Source organism: Vipera ursinii (assembly GCF_947247035.1).
Source record: "Vipera ursinii genome assembly, chromosome: 1".
In the NCBI taxonomy this organism is placed as follows: domain Eukaryota; kingdom Metazoa; phylum Chordata; class Lepidosauria; order Squamata; family Viperidae; genus Vipera; species Vipera ursinii.
In genome coordinates, this window is record NC_139512.1 from 73,167,405 (window position 1) to 73,191,288 (window position 23,884).

At 39.0% G+C, this 23,884-nt stretch overlaps 1 protein-coding gene across 9 annotated transcripts in view; it reads right to left on the reverse strand.

Annotated features, from left to right (window-relative positions):
• The window catches only part of GPHN (gephyrin), a 245,136-nt gene that overhangs the window by 136,779 nt on the left and 84,473 nt on the right, over positions 1-23,884 (reverse strand). For 8 of the 9 annotated variants that reach the window (XM_083349020.1, XM_083349019.1, XM_083349018.1 and 5 more), the window contains exon 4: positions 8,726-8,818. The exons of the other annotated variant lie outside the window; for it this stretch is intronic. In XM_083349020.1, the coding sequence (XP_083205146.1) occupies positions 8,726-8,818 (93 nt within the window). The remainder of the gene's footprint in view (positions 1-8,725; positions 8,819-23,884) is intronic. 9 annotated transcript variants of the gene reach the window in all.

Consider the following 23,884-nt stretch of genomic DNA (forward strand, 5'->3'; position numbering starts at 1 on the left):
TATTCCTTCCTCTTACCAAATCTGTATTTCCCTGTTAGGAAGGGAGGGAGGGAGGGAGGGAGGAAGGAAGGAAGGAAGGAAGGAAGGAAGGAAGGAAGGAAATACATGTATTTAAATTCTTGCATGATTTTTGGTGTGGTGGTTTTATGCCTGTGAAAGAGAATATGCAGAAAATTATTGTAGATGTATTTATTTACACAATTTATAAGCTATCTGATTCCCAATGACAATGGCTGGCTTACAATTAAATTAAATTAAAATACAAAACACAAAAAAATCATAAATGCCTCCCCCAAACAATACATAACTAAAGAAAACCCATCCTGCAGATACTTGACTTTCACTCTGTCACAGAGTCTGTAAGAATAGTCAGGTTTTTAATAGCTTCCTGAATGTCACCAGGATGGGAGCTATTAATCTCTCAGGAGATATTATTCCAGGGCAGGTGCTGTGACAGAAAAGGCACAGTTCTTGGGTCCCACAAAATGACACTACTTAATGTGACTTGAGCACCACCAAACTATCCAATCACACAGGACAGGCAGAATCAAGCAAAAAGAAGTATGACATCAAATAACCAGGCCCTCTACCATGAAGGCTTATAGATGATAACCAGGACTTTGAACTGCACCCAGAAGCCAAATGATGACTAGTACAGTTTACAGAGTGTTTATGTCACATTGGCATAATAAGATATGCCCAACACTGCTCATGTCACTGCATTCTGGATCAGCTGCAGCTTCAGCCTTTCATAAGGTGACTAGTGTGTGAATGACCATTTGAAGAATCTCTCGATCCAGAATAGGAAAGTAACTACTGTAAGTGAAGGCAAATGTCAAGAACTATGTTTTGTCTTGTTATGTTTGCTGCCAGGCAAAATCTGTTCCAGATGGCTTGCTGCAGCCGCTGAATTCCCCTTTGCAACTTTCAGACACAGTGCCAATGGATTTTATTACCGCTCCATCTCGGAAAAGAAGTATACTACCATCCTAGAAGTGGTAGATTTATTTACAAGGATAGTTCATTTCACTCCTTGCAAAGGCTTCTGATCTGTTCAAAAAACACACAACTTTTTTTAGAACATGTGTTTAGGTACAGAGATATAGTCAATTATGTGATCTCATATTATAGATCTCAATTTACCTCCAAATTTGGAAGGTCCTTTCCCATATATTAGATGTAAAAATCCATTTGTCATCTATTCAACAACTACCAATGAACAGCTAGGCTGAATGACTGAATCATATACAAGAACAGCATCCGCAGAGTTATGTCTCTTACCAACAAGACAATTGGACCAAGCTGGTTGCCACATGCAGAATTGCCTACAGAAACTTAGTAACCCTTACATTGGCATATCTCCTTTTCAGGTGACTTATAGTTTTTACCTAAATGAAACTCTTGCATCTGACGTTTCTCATAATTTAGATTTCCTATGGGAGAGGCAAACTGTACAGCATCTCTTAGTAAACGTTACATACAGGCGGGATGCGGATACACACACAGACAAGGAAAACCCAAGGTTGCAGCTTTTTATGAAGTTTTTGATTGACTCCTCAAGAAGCTGGACTCAAAATTTAATGGCCCATTCCCAGTGGTTCAGTATGTAAATTCCAAGTGACTTTTCATTTGCAATTGTCTGCATTGATGACAATTCATCTCATTTTGTATCAACTGTTGTTTCTGCTGGGAGCATTTCCTTGCACCTTATACCTGAATTTAACTTCACTTCCTGCTGTTCTGTTTATGGGGATAAAGTCTGAATTTCCAGAATGTGTTTCCTCTGTTATTGGCAGGCTCAGACTGATCCGGTGGGGAAAAATGGGAATTGCACAGGATCTTTGTCCTCTTCTGTGTATGCTTGTTTGCTTACTTGCTTATTTATTTACCGTATTTTCCGGTGTATAAGATGACTTTTTAACCCATGAAAATCTTCTCAAAAGTTGGGGGGTCGTCTTATACGCCCAGTTGTCTTATACGCCGGAAAATAGTACATAAATCAATCGAGCGTCCCCGTTCTTGCAAAGCAACTTCAAGCCTCCTTAGTCCAGTCCCCCCTCCAACGTGACTCTCCCTTCCCACCCCCAAGAGCCTCTAAGCCCCTTCCCCTCCCCCTTGCAAACGCCAGACCCCAGGAGTGGCAGTAAGCCCCTCCCCCTCACCCAAGCAGCATCTGAGCATAAGCAGAGCACGCCCTGCTACCTGCTATCTCTCCCGGCAGTCTGGACAGCGGTACTTGGCGGCCTGGCGCCCCTCTCACCCGCAGACCAAGCAGCGGCCCTCACCAGCCGGCCTCGGCATGGCCGCCCCAAGCCCGGCTCTCCAGCGCGTCTTCCGGGCCCGCCTGGCCGACCGCTTCCTGGGCGGGGCTTGGCTCCAGACACGGCGGCTGCTCCGTCTGCAAATGTACTCTCAAAACTGGATTGCGCTTGGTTGTGCAGGCTGCCGAAAGGCGGGGACTTGGAGCTCCCATGGTGGTTGCGGCTTCTGGCGTGCCGTTTGCAGAATCTGGCCTGGAAGAGCGTGTCATGTGAATGCAGCTCTTGCGTTTATTCCAAAGGGTGGGTGGAAGGAAAAGCCCCTTTGGGCTTCAAAAGGGAGGCTTTGCACCATCTGCATCAGACGGGGCTGAATCGGGCTTGTGTCGGACACTTGGCAACTGGCATGTAAGTATTTTCCGGCGTATAAGACAAAAAATCTTGAAAATCTTCTCAAAAGTCGGGGGTTGTCTTATACGCCCAGTCGTCTCATACGCCGGAAAATATGGTATTAGCTATTCTTTGAGGGGGAAATTTATTTTATTTGTGAATTTATAAACTGCTTTAGTCTAGGCCTAAGTGGAAGCAGCAACCTCAGCCTAAGCAATAATAACAAGAAAATGCCACAATATAAAATAAAATATATAATTATGGTAAAATACAATTGATATAAAATTCCCTGGCACCAGGGGTTTTGCAGCAATGAAATCTCAAAGGGCTTGTGTAAAGTCAAGTTTTTATGAGCTTTTGGAAGGTCATGAGAGTAGGAACTACTCTTGCCTTGGTGATCAAGTTTTTTAGAGGACAGGATTCCCCAGAGAGAATGCCCCTCTTGGGTCTCGTTCTGTGGCAGTACTTCATAAGTAAGGCCATTCAGCAGGCTTTCTCTGTCGTTCATGAGATGACTTGTCCCATAGATAAGACTCTTTTATAGATAAGAAGTACTGAAGCCAGAAAAAGCTTTACACATTAAAGCTAACATTGCATTGCACTTTGAAAGTATCAGCAAATAGTGCAATGCCCATAATGTTGCTAAGTGAGTCTACCTGCAAATAAGTAGGCCATTGTATATGGCACAAATTAAAGCTTTCAAATTATTTCGAAAGCCCGTCACATATACTGCGTGAGTTACCAGAACATCCTGATCCAAATTTTAACTGGCTCACCATCTGTATTTGGTGAAGGATTATTGGTCAAGAAGAAAAGGGTAAGTGAGAGGTTCCAGATTAGTATCTGGCATCTGACAGGGAGATACAGGTAAGGGTACAGGTAAGATATTTTGTAAAAAGCTGAAAGAAAGTCTGAATAAGTAATTAGGAAATATCTTATCTGAAGATAAGCTCAATTCCTGGAACACAGGGAAATTAAATATCAGAACACTTGTGGCCAAAAACCTTTGATTGGGTACACATTCAGTTTATAAAGAATGCTGGAATAATGAGTCCGCTTGGCTGGAAATGAATGGCAAAGCAATATTTAGGCTACAACTTGAAAGTCTATGAACCGCTGTAAAAAGTAATTGGGAGCATTATCCATGCTGTTAGTTGAAGATTTTATAGATAAGATGAATACTTGTTGGCTACAGTTCTTGGACTCATCTCATTAGCTTTGGAGAAAATCTCTTAATTTGGTCTGCTTATTTAATTCCTCAATTAATTAATATATAGAAACTTTTCTTACAATTAGAGATTGAATCTTATCAGAAGAATAATGTCTCCAAAAGTTTATTAAAAAAAATAGCACCACCCTCTTGTCCCTCAAATGGAAAATGTCATTTATAGAAAACCTTGTGCCTAAAGGCCGTAAAGAGTCTGAAACTTTTTAAAACTTGATACAATAATAGAGAAAAGAGGTATCTTTCAAAAAGACATGAAAGAGCTAGAGAAGAGTTTCATGAAACAAGGTCAAAACACTGATAAAAATGTACAAAAGAAATAATGGGTTTCTGTGATGAAATAGCTCAAATGTAAGGTGTGCTACATAGAAATAATGTAAGAATGTCTCTTTTAATATGGAGCAACAGCAATTGCTCTTTATGAAAAAAACTTTTACGTGATTTCCTTTCATTTTAATCTGAATATAATCTAGAAATTGGATATGCATATTCTCTAATTTTTTATTGTGTTTCAAAATTAAATCCCAGCCTATTAAAATTAGTTTTCTCTACTTAACGTCCAAAGTGGTATTCTACAGTGTTCATAAAACATCTTTTTTTGGAATATACTTCAATGCAGACAATAATTTTTTCCTGATCTACATCTCAAGCTAATGACCTTAAACCATTTAAGTGTGGAATATCTTACAGGAAGATGTAAAGAGATCAAGATCTTTTTTTTAAATCTGGCAACATTATGTTTAATTTTTTATGTAAAAGATTTATGGCTGCCCATCTTGTGAGACATGACTCAAGGCAATTAACAGTTATAATAAAAACAGAAAAATAAAACAATGCAACAAACAAGAAACACTGTTGCCAAATCACCAATATCTATCCGACCATACAGTTTCCAGGCTCCAGCCTTGCTATCTCAGTGCCTGGGGGAAAAGCCAGCTCTTAACAGCTTTCTCTAAAACTAAGAGGGTGGGGATCTCCTGGATTTTAAGGGGAAGGGTGTTCCATTGGGCAGGGGCTGCTAAAGGAAAGGCATACTTCCTAGGTCCCACTAGCTGACAACATTTGAAGGAAGACACTTGTTCAGTGCCTACTCTGTCCAACCTACTTGGATCTGCAGATATAGTCCCCCAGATAACCTGGCCCCATGCCTTATAGGACTTTAAAGTTAATAACCAGCACCTTGAATTGCACATGGAAAGAAACTGGGAACTAATGCAGTTTGTGCAATTATAGTGTAGCATGGGCAAACCAAGAAGTGCCCAATAATACATGAGCTGCTATAAATTCTTCTGTAGATTATCCCTAGATTTTGTGATGAGAAAAATATCTGATACAGATGATGCTGAAGACGATCAGAAGGAGAAAAGCAATTCTAATCTCTATGGGTGAATATATTAATTTTTATTGCAGATAACTTCTTTGCTCGAAGGAAAATATCTATATTGTACATACAAGAGAAAAAATATCTTTTCTAAAATAGATAATTTAAAATTATAAGTTGTTAAGATGAGGGGCAGTAGAGGTGATGCAAGAGACTTGTAGTCATCCTGTATGATATGGTCAATAGGATTTCTTATCAACAAGATGTATTTGACACATACTATTTTTGTGGTATGTAAAACTGGAAGAAAGCTGATAATTTTGACATGGCTACTGGATCTTAAGAGCTGGAGCTGATATGATGGAGGCATATTGACTTATGTACTATTATGTTCCACAGTGAGCTTCAAGATCTAACACCTCTGCAAATCGCAGCGATAGTATCTTCATATAGATAAAATGATAACTGGTCTTCCACTGTCTGATTATGTCATAAGGGGTAGAAGAGTCAAAGTAATAATTACCTGAATCTGAATTATAAGGTAGAGAATATTCACAAGGTTTTGTGAGGTGGTAGAGAAGTTTCAAAAACTTGCCATAATTCAAAGTCAGCAGGGAAATATATATAGTTATTGTGTTGTAGAGTATCGTGGAGTTCTAGTGCAGAACTAGAGCTTTGGTGGAGCAGTGGGCTAATGCCTCCTTAAGTAACACCAGCTGCCTGCAATTAGTGCAGGTTCGCATCCCACCAGGCTCAAGGTTGACTCAGCCTTCCATCCTTCCGAGGTAGGTAAAATGAGGACCCAGATTGTTGGGGGCAATAAGCTTTGTAATAATGCCGCTTGGGGGGGCAAAAGCCCTAATAAGCAGGCATATACATAGAATGAAGGCTATTGCTAAGCACATTGATTTGTGCTTAGAGTGTAAGCCGCCCTGAGTCTTCAGAGAAGGGCGGGATATAAATGGGATTAATATAAAATAAAATAAATAAATAAATCCAGAAGGAATGTGATTTGGATACTTTGAAATTATGATAATAACACCAGTCAGTTAACATCTTGGCAAACAAAACCAAAACCAAATTATCACATATGTTAAGAAGTATCACCAGAGAGGGGTGTAAGATTTTTCTATCCACACCAGCACTTTGGCTCTGGAAACCATCTTAAATGAGAGAACAGAGGCTAAATCTTCACATCCAAAACTTAAACTGAATTTGAGTCTCTTGCACATGTTTAGACTTATGGGTGAAAAATGAAGAACATATCTTTTTTCTGTATGTCCAATTACTACTGTATTAGAGTATTCAGAAATATTGTTTCAAATGTTTTTTCATGCTCATAGAATTAGATAGATCTCCCAGAAATGGAAGAAGCCTTGGAGAAGACAGAAGTGGATTGCTAGATTAATGTCATGGCTAAAAATGGAAGTGTCTTGGAAAATGTTGCAACTAAACCTTCAGGTAAAGCTTTTGGAAAACATTGAGCATGATGTAAGTACTAATTGTGACATTACTAAATGTATTACTAGTGTGGCTGCCTAGGAGGTTAAGGAAGTTCTCTAAAGAAGGAAGAACAGTTTCTTTGAGCTTGCTTACCCTAGCTTTTGGATGTAATACCTGAACAGGCTAGTTCAATCTGTGGGCTACTGGGAACAATAATTTAAGCACTTTTTTAAAAAAAAAATCAGAGAATAAATATGATTATCCAATTATCTGCATCAAACTCAATAAAATAATGCATTAATATTTCTTGATATTTAATATACATACTTTTAAAAAATATTTAAATAATACATTTATTAATAGAAGCAAACAAAGAAAAAGGCAATTTGAAAAGTAAAGATAAAATGATTGACCTACGGTAATTAACCAATTAAAACTTTCTTTAAGGAAAAATAAAGAACATTTACCTAGAAGATATCAGTTCAGCCTTTTATTAACTCTGTGTTTACAGTACTGGGTATTTTAAAACATTTCCTAACAAAGCACATATTCTTTTATTCATTCCTTCAATATGCTACTTTAAATCCGTCCTTCACCTGTAATCCTTTGATACCATCTTTTTGTGGAAAGAATATTGCTTTGGAAAAAATAAAATAAAAAACTGAAAATTATCAAATTTCTCTCCTACTTTACCTTTGATATTATTTTCAGCATTGTAAATATTGCATTTTACTTTGGGTGTGTGTTAAATTCATTCATTCATTCACACATACATACACGCATACATACTTTTGTATGCTGTTACATTCCAGAGACTCTAAGTAGTTTACAATTATTGTAAAATCAATAAATAAAATCTCCAAACCCAACAAAACATCAAACTTAAGTTAACCAACATTTCAGTTTAAATAATAAAGACAATTTTGTGGTATCTTTAAGCCTAATCCATTTTTTTATGTATATTATAAGAGGTGTGGTGATAGCAAGAGCATCATTCTCTTAGTCCTGAAATTTTGAATAAATCTAAAATTATATCATTGGAGAAAACTATCACAAAAATCATTTGATCTAAAGATCTCTAAATATATAGAAATTTTGTCTGTTTTATTTTCAGAGTATATATTATTAAGCATCTTGAATGTAATATACATAAGAAATATTGATTGATTGACTATGGCAAATATCTCAAATGAAAGGAGCAATTGATCACCGTATCATAAATATTTCTAAACAATAATAGTCTAATATGAGAGCAGAGATTGCAAAAATAGAGTGAACAGTACTGACCAAATTAAGACCACAAACAGGAAAGTAAGGAACTTGCCATAAGGATAACAGTGTCCTGTTTATGATGCCCCAAGACATACTCTAATTTTCCCAATGTTCTCTAAATTTGAGGGTCATACTGATACATTTTAAATGTATTACTTTTTAAGAGATACTAATTCTAAACTCACATACAAGGTGGTCAAATATTTTCACAAAATTATACAATTATGCAAAACATTTAATTATATATGTTGGTTTATTGCCTCATTGTCTCTGTTCCTCATCTAATAACATATTGTTGTATTAAATTCTTGTTACTCAGTTGTTCAATTGTGTCTGATTCTTCTTATATCCATGGACCATAGCACTCCAGGTGCCTCTGTCCTCCACTGTCTCCCAGAGTTTGCCCAAATTCATGTTCATTGCATTTGTATTAAATTACCTTTTTCTTTTACTGTATAGGTTGGTAAAAGAGTGTAATAAGGTGTTTGATTTGATTTGCCTTAACAATTTGCAATATTTTCTACCCTGAAAATCACTACCAAAGAAAAATGTCCATGTCTGAATTAAGGGGTATGTGTTACAAAAGATAAATAGGAACATTGCAAAGTAGCCTAGAGACAAAACACAAATCTCTTGATGTAGTCAAGTAAAATAAATTCTATGTTTCTCAGTTGTTTAATAAAGGTATTTTTATTTCTTTAAGAAACAGAATATTCATATTACATCAAATATGCAACTTCTGAAGCACTATATATAAAACAATATTAGTGTTTGAGAAATATTAATAGTTTAATAAAGGAAAATGAACTATCTCACCTCTGGTGTGACATCTCTTGGTGCAAATCCTGTTCCTCCAGTTGTTAAAATCAAGTTGAGTTCTTTTTCATCACACCAGTCTATCAGTGTCTCCTGAAAAATGCACAACAAAATTAGCAGCTGGTCTTTGTTCATAGAGTTTTATTTATTGCTTTAATTAATTTAGAAAATTTATTTGCCACCCATCTCATATCCAAAGACTCTGAGCAGCAGAGTTTTGCAAAGTTCTCAGGCACTATGGTGACATGACTCTTTAAAATTGTAATATTAGTTTATGCGACACCCTTCTAAGAATGATACAGATAGTTGCAAAATGACCTAAATATACATGTCACTTTTACCAGCAGCTACCCAAGTGCTATATTTTGGTGTTATATTTTTTTCCTGGTTCAGAAATGCCCTTGTCCCTAGCTGCATCATGTTGGCAGTCTGTCATATATAGCATGTGATTCTTCCATCTTGCTTTTCTCAGATGTTAGAGCTCCACAGTTACTGGGTTCCCTGTCCACCTGCCTTTCAACCTACATGGCCATGAAGAGATACAGATACCACATGCCAAGTCCACCCATAGATGAGCTTATCACACTGGTTAATTATGGCCTTGGGTGCATATGTAAGGAGACCCAATTTTGCCATAATTGAGCAAATACAAGTTTCCCAATTCCCACCCTGAATTTATCTCTCTTTATTTATCTCTATGTTATAGAAGCAAAAGCAAACAGGTTTTATGTCCCCCTACTTAATTTTATCTTCTCATTAGCACTGTACCACAAACAATGCAGTATCTCAGAAGTCCCCAAACATTTGGTACCAGGGACTGGTTCCATGGAGAAAGGTTTTTCTGTGGACAGGAGGCGGTGTGGTTTTGTATGCTGCCTGCATCTCGTGGTTGGGGCTTTGCTTGTTTGTGCGGCCCGGTTGCTGGCATGTCGCAGCCGATATTGGTCCATGGACCAGGGAGTGGGGACCCCTGCAGTATCTTACAAATTAACCTTTTGCAAAATTGTATCAAAAGCCCTCTACGTGAAATTTTAGCAAGCTGAATGGGGCTGCAATTCACTGTTGTCATCTGAAAAAGTCTTCAAAAATAGAATACGTATTGTATAGCATATTATACATTTTTGATTATAAATAACATAAACAACTATATATAGTTTGTGGTTATAAAGAATAATTGTATTTTTAAATATGATTATAAATATTACTTTATTGTGTTAAAGGATGTGATACAAGTTATATTCTTCTCAAATTCCAAAAACAATTTATGGAGGTTGAAAATGTCCTGATAGCAACAGCTCATCCAATACAATCAATCTCCTTTGACTGTATAAAGGTGCTATTGCTAAATTCCATAGAATATATTCCTTAGCTAATGATATGACGCAGTGTTTTGCAGCTGGATAGGCAGTTTAAAAGCCCTTGAGAATTCATAAGCCACAGTGATTGAACTAGAGTAATAAATACAGAATTTCTATAGGAAGCAAATAAATTAGTTTTGGAGGCAGCTAGTAAAATTATAATGCCTCCAATCTGACTACCAATGTCATATATTGATTGACAAAATGGACTGTGACCTTGATATTGTCAGTATCATTCAGCCCTATCTATCACACTGGATTGTTGTTCTAGAATAAAATTAAGGCAAATATCCATGCACAATGCTTTAGAAAGAAGATGAGATATAAACCACATTTCAGACATGTTGAAGAATTTCTGAACAGCATATTGTAAATATCTCAGAAAAGATAATATATTGGGCCAATTTCTAAAAAAAGGTGTACATGGCAGAATTTCATATTGTTGATGGCATATGGGAATGACCTTAGGAGATAGAGAAAGCAGACATAATCAAGAGAATGGTTAGATAAAAGGCAGCTGAATCCACAGCAGGAATGTGAGTGAGATGAGAGGCTCAAAAGAGACCCTATTTGTAATAATATGGAGGAAAGTCCTTGAGTGATGAGGGGAAGAGATGATGCCAAAAGAATGATTAGACAGGAGCTCCCAGTGCCTTAAAGCAGGGGTCCTCAACCTTTCTGGGTTAGTGGCCCGGTGGGAGAGGGAGGGGCAGGGGCCTTACACATGCATGTGCAAATGTGAATGTGGCCACATGTGCGCACACAGGCCACAAGCATGCACACCATGCAAACGGGGCTGCGAGCATGCACGTGAGGCTCTCAGTGACACTGGCACCTGTGTGAGGCTTGTGGCGCCGCCACCACCAGGCTCACGGCGATGCTATCACTGATGCGAGTATCGTGGTACTGCCCTGCGTGAGGCTCATGTTGTGACCCACAGCAATGCCACCACCAGCACGAGGATTGCAGTGCCACCTCTGTGTGAGGCTTGCAGCACAGTCTGCCTGCCACTTATAGTGCTGCTGCTACACACACAAGGTTCGCGGCAATGCCGCTGCCTGCGTGTGGCACGGTGCTGCACACCTACTTGTGGCGCTGCTGCCGCCCATGCAAAGTTCATGACAATACTGTTGCCCGCATGATACTAGCAGTGCTGCACCACCCACACAACCCTTGCGGCAATGGTGGCACAAGGGGGAGTGAGCATTCATGCATGCGCATGTAAGTATGCCTGGCTACTCATGTGATCCAGTGACCAAGAGGCCATGGCCCAGTAGTGGGCTGCGGCCCATAGATTGGGGACCTCTGCCTTAAAGGTCAGAGAAATGAACTACCCTACTTAATCAAACTGTTAAAAGTGATGGCAGGAGATCTGTACTTTCAGACTTGCAAGATTCTGTTAAAGTAGCATTACAATAAAGTAGAATTAGCTCATCTAGTTGTATTTTGTTTCTAGTGTAGCTGGGAGGGCTGGCATTACTTTCTTGGGCCGTAAAGGAGATGTGGGGGAGATATATTTTCAGACTTGCAAGTTTAAGTTAATATAGCTTAATATATAAAATGGACAGCAAGGCCTGGAGGAACGTTGTCCATGGGGTCGCGATGGGCCAGACACGACTTCGCAACTAACAATAGCAACAACATATACAATAGAATTAGCTCATCTACTCATGTTTTCTGTCTGGTCTATCTTGTTAGGCTGACATATACAGAAGAGGAAAAACGATCAGGAACATTCTACTTTTCAGAAGTTCTAATATAAACCCTAGGTTTTCCTGTAAGTAATAATTCTGTATCAGTAGAATAAGAAGGATTTGAAAAAGCACAGAGGAAGGAAGGAATCATGCTATTCCCTCAAAGAGAACTGAGATCAATGGAGGTTTTTAAGAAGAGCCTGATAGACAGTTATCTGAAATGGTACAGGATCTCCTTCTTGAGCGGGGGGGGGGGAGGGGGGGACTAGAAGACCTCCAAGGTTCCTTTCAACTCTGACTAACATAGTGTCATTGAAATACGATTTCTCCCCAAAAAACCATTCCCCCCCCACACCAAAAGCAGACTTTTGGGTTTAATTTTTAAAAGTTTTGGGAAAATGTACAGTTAGTCCTCAACTTGAGATCACAACTGAGCCCAGAATGGAAGAAAGGGTTCTACCTCTGCTACTAAGCGTTTATTTTGTTTACATAAAAGCTCAAATTTCTCTTTAATTTTCTTTTTACAATACTTTACAAAATATTTTTTATAAACTTTGTCACTTACTATTATGTTTCCAACTTTCATTTAGTGACCAACTGAAATTACAAGGTCACTGAAAAAAGTGACTTGTAAGTGTTTTCACACTTACTACTTACAATTGCAGCATCCCCATGGTCACATGATCACTAGCACGCATGTGCAGGGGAACATTTACCTTTACCTTTTTATGCTAGTCAGAATACAAGGAAATGAAGCTTTGCCTAGGATTGCTTAATAAACACATTTTAGTCAGGACGCAGGATATGTGTATTTCAATACATTTTTCCTACTGCTCAGCTTGTCTTATCTCTGGTGTAGATTCTCTAAATGTAGCAAATGAATTCTCAAAGTACAAAATTTATTTTTGGTCTTTTAAAAATTTTTATTTCTGAATTGAAACAATTTATAATTAAAGAAGTGACACAGCATAGTGCACAAATTAAATTTATTATGTGGTCTTCAAAAGCACTCCACAATAGGATGCATGGTAATAGACTAACACTGGAAGATTCTGATAAGTGCAGCCAGCCCTTTTCTGTCTAGGAAGGGTAGTATACAAACATACTGGCCAAACTGTCTTTTGGTGGAGGAATGGAAAACCAGTTTTAGAAACAATGAAATAAGTATGATCCTTGCTTGCAATTAGGCATGTGCCACAGGTCTACTTTATTGTTCCTTACTATCTTTTTCAGAGAAATGAATCTGAAAAAAACAAATTTCATGCAAATTGAGAAGGGATTTTCAAATTATTATTAAAAATTAATTGCAAACTTTTTATCACAAACTCTAAAATTACTATTGCTGAAATAAATGTGAAAAGGAAGTAATAAAGCCTAAATACATATTCTTATTCTAGGTCAATTAACTTGTTTAAAAACAACAGAAAAAACTAGAACCATTCGCAAAGACATTGTGCATTTCATTTGTGCAATAATATAAAACAGCTTATCATCAGCTATTCTGGAGATGCCCCCCTCCTTACATTAAAAATACCTTTTTCATAAGATGATTGGTTCAGAGTCTACTGTATCAAAGCAAACATCACAAATTTATACAAAGTTCATATCTCCTTTTTGGAATTTGATTTTTCACCAATTAAAACTTAAATAAATTAAAAGACTCCTCCTTGCCAGTTATTTTTCTCAGCAGGGTTGCAAGCATTTGATATACAGCCCTATGATTATTCCCAGAACATTTAAGGCTAAAACAGCAATTATAGATTACAATGTACGAAAATAGCTAGCTTGCTTTTGGTTGGTAAAAGTTTCTTTCTTGTAAATTTGAGATGTTATTTTCCATTTCTTTCAATATTTTAATCATATGAAGCAATAAATAAGAAATTTGCTTCCAATATACCAAAAGGCAGGATTTTCCAATATATTTTAAGGATATAAGAATAGCTTTAGCAAAAGCCTATCACATCCAGCATTATAATATCCCACATATCCAACTATAAGAATACTACTAGTTTATACTATTATGTAAAAGTAAAAAGCTGAGATTTGCTGTTATTATCTTATTCTACTGCACCAAAGGGAGTTGGGAAATGCCTTTTCTTTCTTTTTTCCTTTTCCCCTACACTTTTCCCTTCCCTTCTCCCTCACTTACTTTCCTACTACTTTCTTTTGTATTTTATTTATAAATTAATAAAAAAGAAATACTACTGTGAATGAATGACCACCCCCATCACACTCTGGTTTTTAACAATTTATATTTAGGATCGAAATACTTTTGACACTGAGGAGAATCTACAGCAATCATAATAGTACCTGATACTTCACAAATCTATATAAATCATTTTGAAATTAACTTTAGATTCCTAAAAGGCAAAGACAAATAATCATTATCGCCATTTTATAAACACTCTTAAAATCACAGAAAGCCCAAAACAGAAAATGAAAGGTGTCATTGCTTAGAGTAAACCAGAGGCATTCATTATACTGTACTATAATTAGATTGCTACCTAAAAATATCTGTCCTAGAGAATTATAGAGGCTAAGTAAGGGAAGCAAGAGTAAAACATTTTGAAGTAATATTTTGTGACACAAATGACACAAAAGACCTTCAGGTCTTGAAGATATAAAAGAAGACAATTCCTTGCCTCCATCCCCATAAAGTAGGGTGACAAACTACTGGCCCATACTGAAGCCGCGCCCACCCCATTGCTGGCAATGCAAAAGGAGCCGCGGTACATCGAGACACGTCACGTGACGTGTTGAGTTTGACACCCATGCCATAAAGCGTAGCGATGGTGAAGTAAAACTGAGAGTAAAAGTTGATTCTTCAGATCCTAGGTAAAAGTGATTCTAACACACACTTGAGCAGCAAAGCCTGCATCTCTTTTAGTATGGCTGATTTTTCTGGCAGGTGTATTCCTTATAGAACTGCCAGATATTTAAACCAAATTCCTGTTACCAAATTTGATTTGATTTTATTAAATTTATATGCCACCCTTCTCCCTGAGGACTCAGGGTGGCTCACAACCATAAAAATTAAAAAAACATAAAGTAATTTTTTTTAAAAAAAGAATTAAACAATAGATGCAATAAATACAAGACAATTTAACCCAGTAAAAAGCCTAATTAAAAAAAAACGTAGTCAGTCCAGGCCCGCTTGTTGGAACAACCAGGTCTTCAGGTCACGGCGGAATGAACGGAGGTCAGGGGCCGTCCACAGCTTTGGGGGTAGTTCATTCCAGAGGGTCGGCATGCCCACAGAGAAGGCTCTCCCCCTGGGGGTCGCCAGCCGGCATTGCCTGCCCGACGGCACCCTGAGGAGGCCGACTCTGTGGGAGCGAACGGGGTGATGGGAGGTTGACAATGACAGCAGGTGGTCTCGCAAGTACCCCGGACCTAAGCCATGTAGGGCTTTAAAGGTTATTACCAGCACCTTGAATCGCACTCGGAGGGTAACTGGGAGCCAATGCAGCTTACAGAGCAGAGGTGTTATGTGGGAGTATTGGGAAACCCCCATCACAACCCGCGCAGCTGCATTTTGCACCAGTTGAAGCCTCCGAGTGCTCTTCAAGGGCAGCCCCATGTAGAGAGCATTGCAGTAATCCAGGCGAGAAGTGACGAGGGCGTGGGTAAACATGCATAGGGCATCCTGGTCCAAAAAGGGGTGCAACTGGTGCACCACGTGAACCTGGGCAAAGGTCCCCCTGGTCACGGCTGTTAGATGATCTTCCAAATTAAGCTGTGAATCCAGGAGGACACCCAAGTTGCGAGCCCTTTCTGAGGGGGGGCAATACCTACCCCCCCATCAAAAGAGATGGAACTTGTTGGACAATACGAGATGCCGGTATCCACAGCCACTCACTCTTGGAGGGGTTAAGCCTGAGCCTTCTGATATTTGATATTTTAAGGAGTCAAGTATTCTTTTTGCGAAAAATAGCCATCTGGAACAGATGTGGCCAGTCTCCTGTCCTCTCCTTATTCAGAGAGATTTCAAAAAACAGTTGATGGTTCCACTTTCTCAGAGACAACTTCAGTTTGCTACACCTGCCCTGGAAGCCTCAGAATATATTAATTTGTAATTAAACTATAACGTTAATCTATTTTTTGTCTGAAGGAAATATATAAATATATCATAAAAACCAAAGCATGTTTTCTTATACTTTTTGCACCACCCATGTAAGCAAGTATCTCAGCATTTAAAACTGAACACAACTTCTACTTTTGATTTCCCTCATTTTTATGATTATGGAAAGAGAAAAGGATTGGCATTATTGTTGTAAGTGTAATCAGTAGTTTAATCCTTCACAGTATATCCTACTTCACAAGTCTATTATATACATCTCCAAAGCTTGTATGTATGGTAAAATATAACATGCAACTACAAATATATTGCTTTTTTTAAAAAAAAAAGTTCAAATATGATTATGCAAATAATTAATGACAGACTAGTTTCCATCTGGTTCCTCCCATTCTCAACTGTCACCTAATTGCATCTATTTTATTAGGCTACAGCAGAAAGAAGTGTTGAGAGAGGGCTATAACCTGATAGGTTTTTTGGCTCTCATCTCATGAAATGTCTCCATTGTGGGTGCCGAGCTTGTTATCTACTTTCTTTCACATCTTTTTTTTTTTGCTTCTTTTATATTGTAAAACAAAGGGAAAGAGGAAACTTACGTTTCTTGATCTTTACAGAAGTTGCTTTGGAATATTCTCAGCTTTATATAAATAAGCATAAATAAATATAAATATGTGTTTTTAATTAGTTAATTTATGTCATTTTCTATGGATAAATATTCGTTTACCTTGGGTGTCATACTTGGCCCAGTCAAATGTAAAAAGACACAGCTAAACTAGACTTCTGCAGCTATTATAGTAATTAATCGGACTGAATGCCAAATGATTATGGGTTTGTGAATTGGACACCATCCTATTCAGATTTAAAATGATTTGAATGATTTCATCAACATATTTAATTAAATAAAAAGTTGACATAGACCAGGGGTGTCAAACTCAATTTCATTGAGGGCCGCATCAGCATTGCGGTTGCCCTCAGGGGGCCAGGTGGGTATGGCCTGGGTGGGCGTGGCCTACTGGGTGGGTGTGGCTAGAGTGCGTATGGCCTACTGGGTGGGCGTGGCCAGCTCTACATCGTTTGCATCAAGGATGCCTATGGGGGCCTGGGCAGGAGTGGGAGAGATCTGAGGGTCTCTGGCAGAAGGAGGGTCTCTGGGCCAGGGCCAAGGCAGTGGGGGCCGTTCCCTCACTGTTTCCAGGGTGGCTTCGCGGGCCGCATGAAACCACTTCGTGGGCCAGATCCGGCCCCCGGGCCTTGTGTTTGACATGTCTGACATAGACTAAAGGGGAAGCTGCAGTTATTTCATTATTTGACAGAATGGAATGAAAATGGCAGGGATGGTAAACCTCTTGGAATATGTTAACCCTGCAAAGTCTTGATTTATGAAAACTGTTAAGAGGATTCAAGGATTTTACTGCAGTACATTTTGACATATTGCCTCTATATCATTTTGAGAACAGGAATAGCAAAAGCAAGATAAAAGACAGTAGGGCAGCCTTCAAATAGTCCAGCAATGACTATTTTGACAAATTGCATTGAAATAATACTCAAAATGTCTTATACTAACTTTAAAGCAAATAAACACTGAAGTTTTTTTTAAAGAAATAGGAAGCTATTAAAAACTCTTTGATTATTATGTTTTCTGGGCTGATATGTTTGTCGAAACCCACTTACAGATTATTTGGGGAGTATGATCTGAAACATTTTTACATACTACTGTTTTATAATGTTGTACATACATTTGTACTATTTTACATTTTATAGCATAATATACTATTGTGTGTGTAATCACTGTGATACTGTAAAGGACAGTTGGAGAAGTGGGAATCAGCATTTCTCCTATTAGGTTACTGTATGTATTTTATTTGTGTACAATTTTAATCAGGTTTGACACACTTTTCCAATCTCAACGCTAGGAAAAGAATGGGTAATTTTGGTCTAGAATTTAGAATTTAGTTAGCTAGCTAAATAAAAATAGATTTTTTTGTTCTGCAGAGGCAAATGTTCTCTATATGCATAACTTCTGTCTTGTCTGCAGTAAAGTAGCTTATTTACTACACTGGGTCTGTGAATTTCTGCTGGAAACAAGTTATGAATACTTGGTTCAATGTCTAGAGACCTGGGATTTAGTATAAAACCCGACCGACATAAACAAGTACCTGAATCATATATGCTAATATATGCAATAGCCTAACAACAAGCAAACTATTTCAGACTCACACAATGAATTACTCTGACCTGCTTTTGCTTTCACTTTACAAGTGAACATAGTTACACAAATTTTAGCAGAAAAATAAGACCTCAACAGAAGAGCAGTACTTCCTGAAACAGTCCAAAAGACAGGTTTTGTGAAGTGACAAGTTCTCTGGCCAGCTACTCATGTAAATATCATGCCGTCCATCACTCATCCTCCTCCTCAGCTTTGGCGATATTGGATTGAAGGCTGTAGCATTGTTTGAGACTCTGCAAACTCTGCAGGAAGTCCAGTTTCCAATGTGCTTTTGAATTTCTCCAAACTGACTTAGAAGCACACATTTCAATTAAGTCAAATCTCCTTGAAATTGAATCAGACATTTGAAGTTTTATATACTGCATTGTATGACACCTAAATTCAACTGTTATGATTTCTGATGTAGTTACTCATAATAGTCTGTACACCTCTCAATTTAAGTAAAGTCATACAGCTAGACTGCTGTCTTTTCACAAACTGCAGGATACAATTGGAAGGAGCCATTTAGACCATAAAATCCATCCTCCTCTGTACAGAAACCCAAATTAAAACATCCTTAACAGGTAGCTTTATATCCTTCTCCTGAACACACTCACTGAAGAATAGCTGATCACTTCTGTATTCAATGTTCTACAGCTCTGCTGACAAGTTTTTCTTAACAATCTCTCAGAATCTACCTTCCTGTAATATTAAATCCATTATTTCATGTCTTGCATTCTGGAATGATAGAGAATAGTCTTTGCTGTTCTTATAGTTAGGACCTTTTCAGCTACTGGAAGATTGCTTTCACAACCAACCTCAGTCTCTTCAAGGCTAAGTATTCCCAATTCTATCAATAGATCTGCACCAGACTTTTTTTAATCCTGTAATTACTCTCACTGCTTTTCCTCTTCCAACGATATGCCACTTTATCTTAATCCTTCTTGATGTGATACTCCAAATTTGACACAATTATTTGAGGTGATGTCTGACCAATATAGAATAAATTAAATAAAGTTAGTTCTTGTCATAGAACCACAATAGAAACAGGTAATTTCATTGTTAAGCAATGCAGTCATTAAGCAAAATATTATATGATTGACTTGCAACCTTTTCTGCTGACTTTTTCCATTAACTTTGCTTTTCTAAAGCCACCTGGGAAGGTCGCAAATAGTGATCATGTGATTGTAGGATGCTGTAATTCTTGTAAATGTGTAACAGTTGCCAAGTGCCTAAATCATGATCATGTGACCACAAGGATGCTATGACAGTTGTAAGTGCAAGAACTGCTCATAAGTAATTGTGAATCTTTTTCAATCAACTACATTTTTATCACAAGTACTAAGTGAAAAACTGTAAATTTCTTTGTTATTTTTAACATTTCTCTAAGCTATTAAAATTATTTTGAATTTTATTTTTATCTTCTACAGCAGGGGTGTCAAACTGGTGGCCTGTGGGCCAGATGCATCACGTGCAGGGCATACCCACCCCAGCTCTACAAAGGCAAAAAAGTCATGATACGTCACTTGACGCGATCGAGTTTGACACCTGTGCTCTAGAGAATTAGTTATTCCTTCCAATTTTCTGTCAATTTCAAATTTGGTACATATTGTCAAGTGCTGGGGAGATCAGGAGATTCAGGCAGTTCAATTGAGTATAAAGATTTATTGCAAGCTTAAGCTCTCTACAAGAATTTGAACTACTAATGGTCAAGAGAAATTAGTGGGAGTTAAGAATAGAAAGGAATTCCAGGTGAGCTGGACTTAGATCTCTTGTGGGCATGCAGGATCTCATGACTGATGACAAGTTGGACTCCTCCTTCGGGCTCAGCTGGTCATCTCCTACAAAATATTCTATCAACCAGTTTTCAAAGTTATCTTGTAGGATAGATGGTCCATTACTGAGTTTTATGGTATTTTTGGAAGGGCAGACTACATGAGCAGAATGTAAGGGTCTGTGCTCCTTCCTTCCCCTCTCCTCTTGACCTCCACCATTATCAGGGGAGCCCACTTGCCAATCAAAGAGAAGTTTTGGATAGAGGGGAAGAAAAAGGGAAGAAAAGATGACTGCCTGGAAACTCTATTGGACTTGTGAGGAAGAGGCTGAATAAAGAAGAGGTAATGCCCAAGAATCAAAAAAAGAAGCAAACTGAAAGACAGACTGCCCTGAGACAATTAGGAGGTGCTTATAAACTGGGGAGAGGCGTTTATTTGCCTGCCACAGACTGGTGTGAGGTGAAAGCTCTTCATGACATTTTCTCGATGGATGTAAGGATTTAGAAGAACAAGAGGAAGAATCAAGACAACTAGGCAGGAGCAAACAAGGAGAAAAGATGAAGGAAAAAATAAAAATGTTGACAGAACAGAAATAGAAAGCAGCAGGGCTTTTTTTCTCATAGAACGCTCAGAACGGCGTTCTAGCACCTTTTTTTGCAGGAAAAAAACACCCCAGTTCCCTTATTGGCTTTCCTAAGCCTATTGCAGGGCTAGCAATCTTGCCTCTTTTTTATGACTCATGGACTTCAACTCCCAGAAATCCTGAGCCAGCCATGCTGAAGGGAAAGGGAGAGGTTTCCAAGCTGAGCCATGCTGGCTCAGGAATTCTGGGAGTTGAAGTCCTTGAGTCATAAAAGAGCCTGCACTAGAGGAGGACATTAAAATTATTTACAGGATTACTTCTTTAGGAACTAAACTTTTAGAATCTAAAAGAGCTAATTCCTAAAAGCCAACAGGAAAGAACCTCACATTTTTCATCTGCTTCTGTCTTTTGGAAGGTAAAATTAGAAAACATAATAATAATAATAATAATAATAATAATAATAATAATAATAATAACAACAACAACAACAACAACAGCAACAACAACAACAACAACAACAACAATAATAATAATAATAATAATAATAATAATAATAATAATAATAATAATAAGTAGTAGTTGGAAGGGATCTTGGAGGTCATCTAGTCCAACCCCCTGCTCAGGCATGAAACCCTATACCATTTCAGACAAATGGCTGGCCAGTCTCTTCTTAAAAACTTCCAGTGTTGGAGCATTCACCACTTCTGGAGGCAGGTTGTTCCACTGGTTAATTGTTCTAACTGTCAGGACGTTTCTCCTTAGTTCTAGGTTGCTTCTCTCCTTGACTAGTTTCCATCCATTACTTCTTGTCCTGCTTTCAGGTGCTTTGGAGAATAGCTTGGCTCCCTCTTCTTTGTGGCAGCCCCTGAGATATTGGAACACTGCTATCATGTCACCCCTCACCCTTCTCTTCATTAAACTACACATACCCAATTCCAGCAACCGTTCCCTATATGTTTTAGCCTCCAGTCCCCCAATCATCTTTGTTGCTCTTCTCTGTACTCTTTCTAGAGTCTTGACATCTTTTTTACATCGTGGTGACCAAAACTGGATGCAGTATTCCAGGTGTGGCCTTACCAAGGCATTGTAAAGTGGTATTAGTACTTCACGTGATCTTGATTCTATCCCTCTGTTAATGCAGCCTAGCACTGTGTTGGCTTTTTTGGCAGCTGCAGCACACTGCTGGCTCATATTTAAGTGATTGTCCACTAGGACTCTGAGATCTCTCTCACAGTTACTACTATTGAGCAAGATACCACCTATACTATACCTGTGCATTTGATTTTTCCTGCCTAAATGTAGAACCTTACTTTTTTCACAATTGAATTTCATTTTGTTAGATAGTGCCCAGTGTTCGAGTCTGTCCAGATCCTCCTGTATCTTAAGCCTATCTTCTGGAGTATTGGCTATTCCTGCCAGCTTGGTATCATCTGCAAATTTGATGATTTCCCCATCTATCCCCTCATCCAAATCATTGATGAAGATGTTGAAGAGCACTGGGCCCAGAACAGAGCCCTGGGGCACCCCACTACACACTTTCTTCCATGTAGATGCAGTTCCATTGAGGACCACGTGCTGAGTACGGCCTGTCAGCCAGCTACGAATCCATCTGGTGGTGATGCTATCTAACCCACATTTTTCTATCTTATCAAGTAGTAGGTTGTGATCTACTTTATCAAATGCCTTACTGAAGTCCAAGTAAATTATATCTACAGCATTCCTCTGGTCCACTAGTTTTGTCACTTGGTCAAAGAATGCAATAAGGTTTGTCTGGCATGATCTGTTTTTGACAAACCCATGTTGGCTTTTAGTGATAACTTTGTTTGCATGAAGGTGTTCACTGATTTGTTGTTTGATTATCTTTTCCAGAATCTTCCCAGGTATTGAGGTCAGGCTGATAGGTCTGTAGTTTCCTGGATCTATTTTTTTTCCCTTTTTTGAATATGGGAACTACATATTGGGGCAATTTACAATAGAAAAAAATATATATTTAAAATCATAAGATTAAAACATAAAAGCAGGGCTTTTTTCTCATGGAACGCTCAGAATGGTGTTCCAGCACCTTTTTTTGCACACACACAAAAAAAGCTTTTGCACAAGCTATGCTACTCCCTCTATGTTCTGTACCAGCCTACTACCGGCCCTGCAGATAAGGCAGGGACAACCCCTTTACAAGAAGGCAAGAGGCTGGAACTAAGCCTGCCAAATTTATGGACACAAAAGCAAACAGAGCAAAACAAGACATGAACCATGAACAGGAGCTATTCAAATGATTGCCTTCAGCAAACCAGCCCTCCCACGCATTCCTCTTTTAAACAGTTCAGGGCGTGGCTTCTCTCTGCCTCCTTCCGAGGTGCCCCATTGCCTTCCTCTGTTTACTCCTGATTGACTGCCTCCTGCGTCGGGCGTCCTTGAACAGGGCCAGCTGTGGGTCATCTTCATCCACGCTGTCAGGCTCACACAGCTGGGTCTGCGTCGTAACCAGATGGGAGGGGCCTGGCTGAGTGCTCTCATCAGCAAGCTCTCCAACACCCTCAGCAACCTCTCCAACACCCCCCTCCTCCTCCTCTGAATCATCCGACCCAACTGCTGAACCCACAGGCTAACCCTGAATCACAACACTGTATTGGCTTTCAAAAGCCTATTGGCTTTCGAAAGCCAATAGGAATTGCTGCTGAGCGCACCAAGACCTGGCTAGCAAACGTTGCACCGGCTAGTTGTCTGCAGCGAAAGCAAGTAGGCAGGAACTTTGCATCTCTCCCTGCTGCCCAACTACACCATCTCAACTAGGTAAGTAAGAGAGGACAAGGAGTGGGAGGTGGGTTCTGCAGAGTCCATGTGCAGTCCATCCTTGTGCTCACCCATGTCAGCTAGGCTGGTGGCCTACCTGGTGCTGGACCTGTGCCACCATTGCCTCGCCCTGTGTGCATAAGTGGCCGTCCTGCATCGCCTGGCCCGCCCCGCCTCCACTGCCCGCCCCGCGCAGCCCTGCCATATAGAGAGGGCCCTGCAGCTCCCACAGCACCAGCCGTGCTGGCTCCGGCCCCGGGGGGGAGCCTGCTGCCAACACCCCTCGCACCCATGACCGCAGCAGCGCCGCCCCACCCCACCCACCCTCGCCTCCTGCACTCGCCAAGATGAGAGTTCCGGCACTTTTTTTTTTTTTTTTTTAGAAAAAAAGCACTGGAAAGCAGAAACTAAAAATGATAAAAGACAGACTGAACTCTATAAGCTTTTGTTTTGTAAAATAAAAATCTTCTCCCATCCATTGTATGGAGATTTAAAACCCAACCAACTACCAAATTTTCAGTAATTGTATTTACTGGATTTAGATCAATCTGATTATTGGTGTTTCAAAAAAAACAAAACCCAACCACCACCCTCACAAGACTATCCCATCTGATGCCTCAATCCAATTGGAAGAGGAACCACTGAGGGTGTCCCAAAGGTGCTTTTCACCAGGCAATC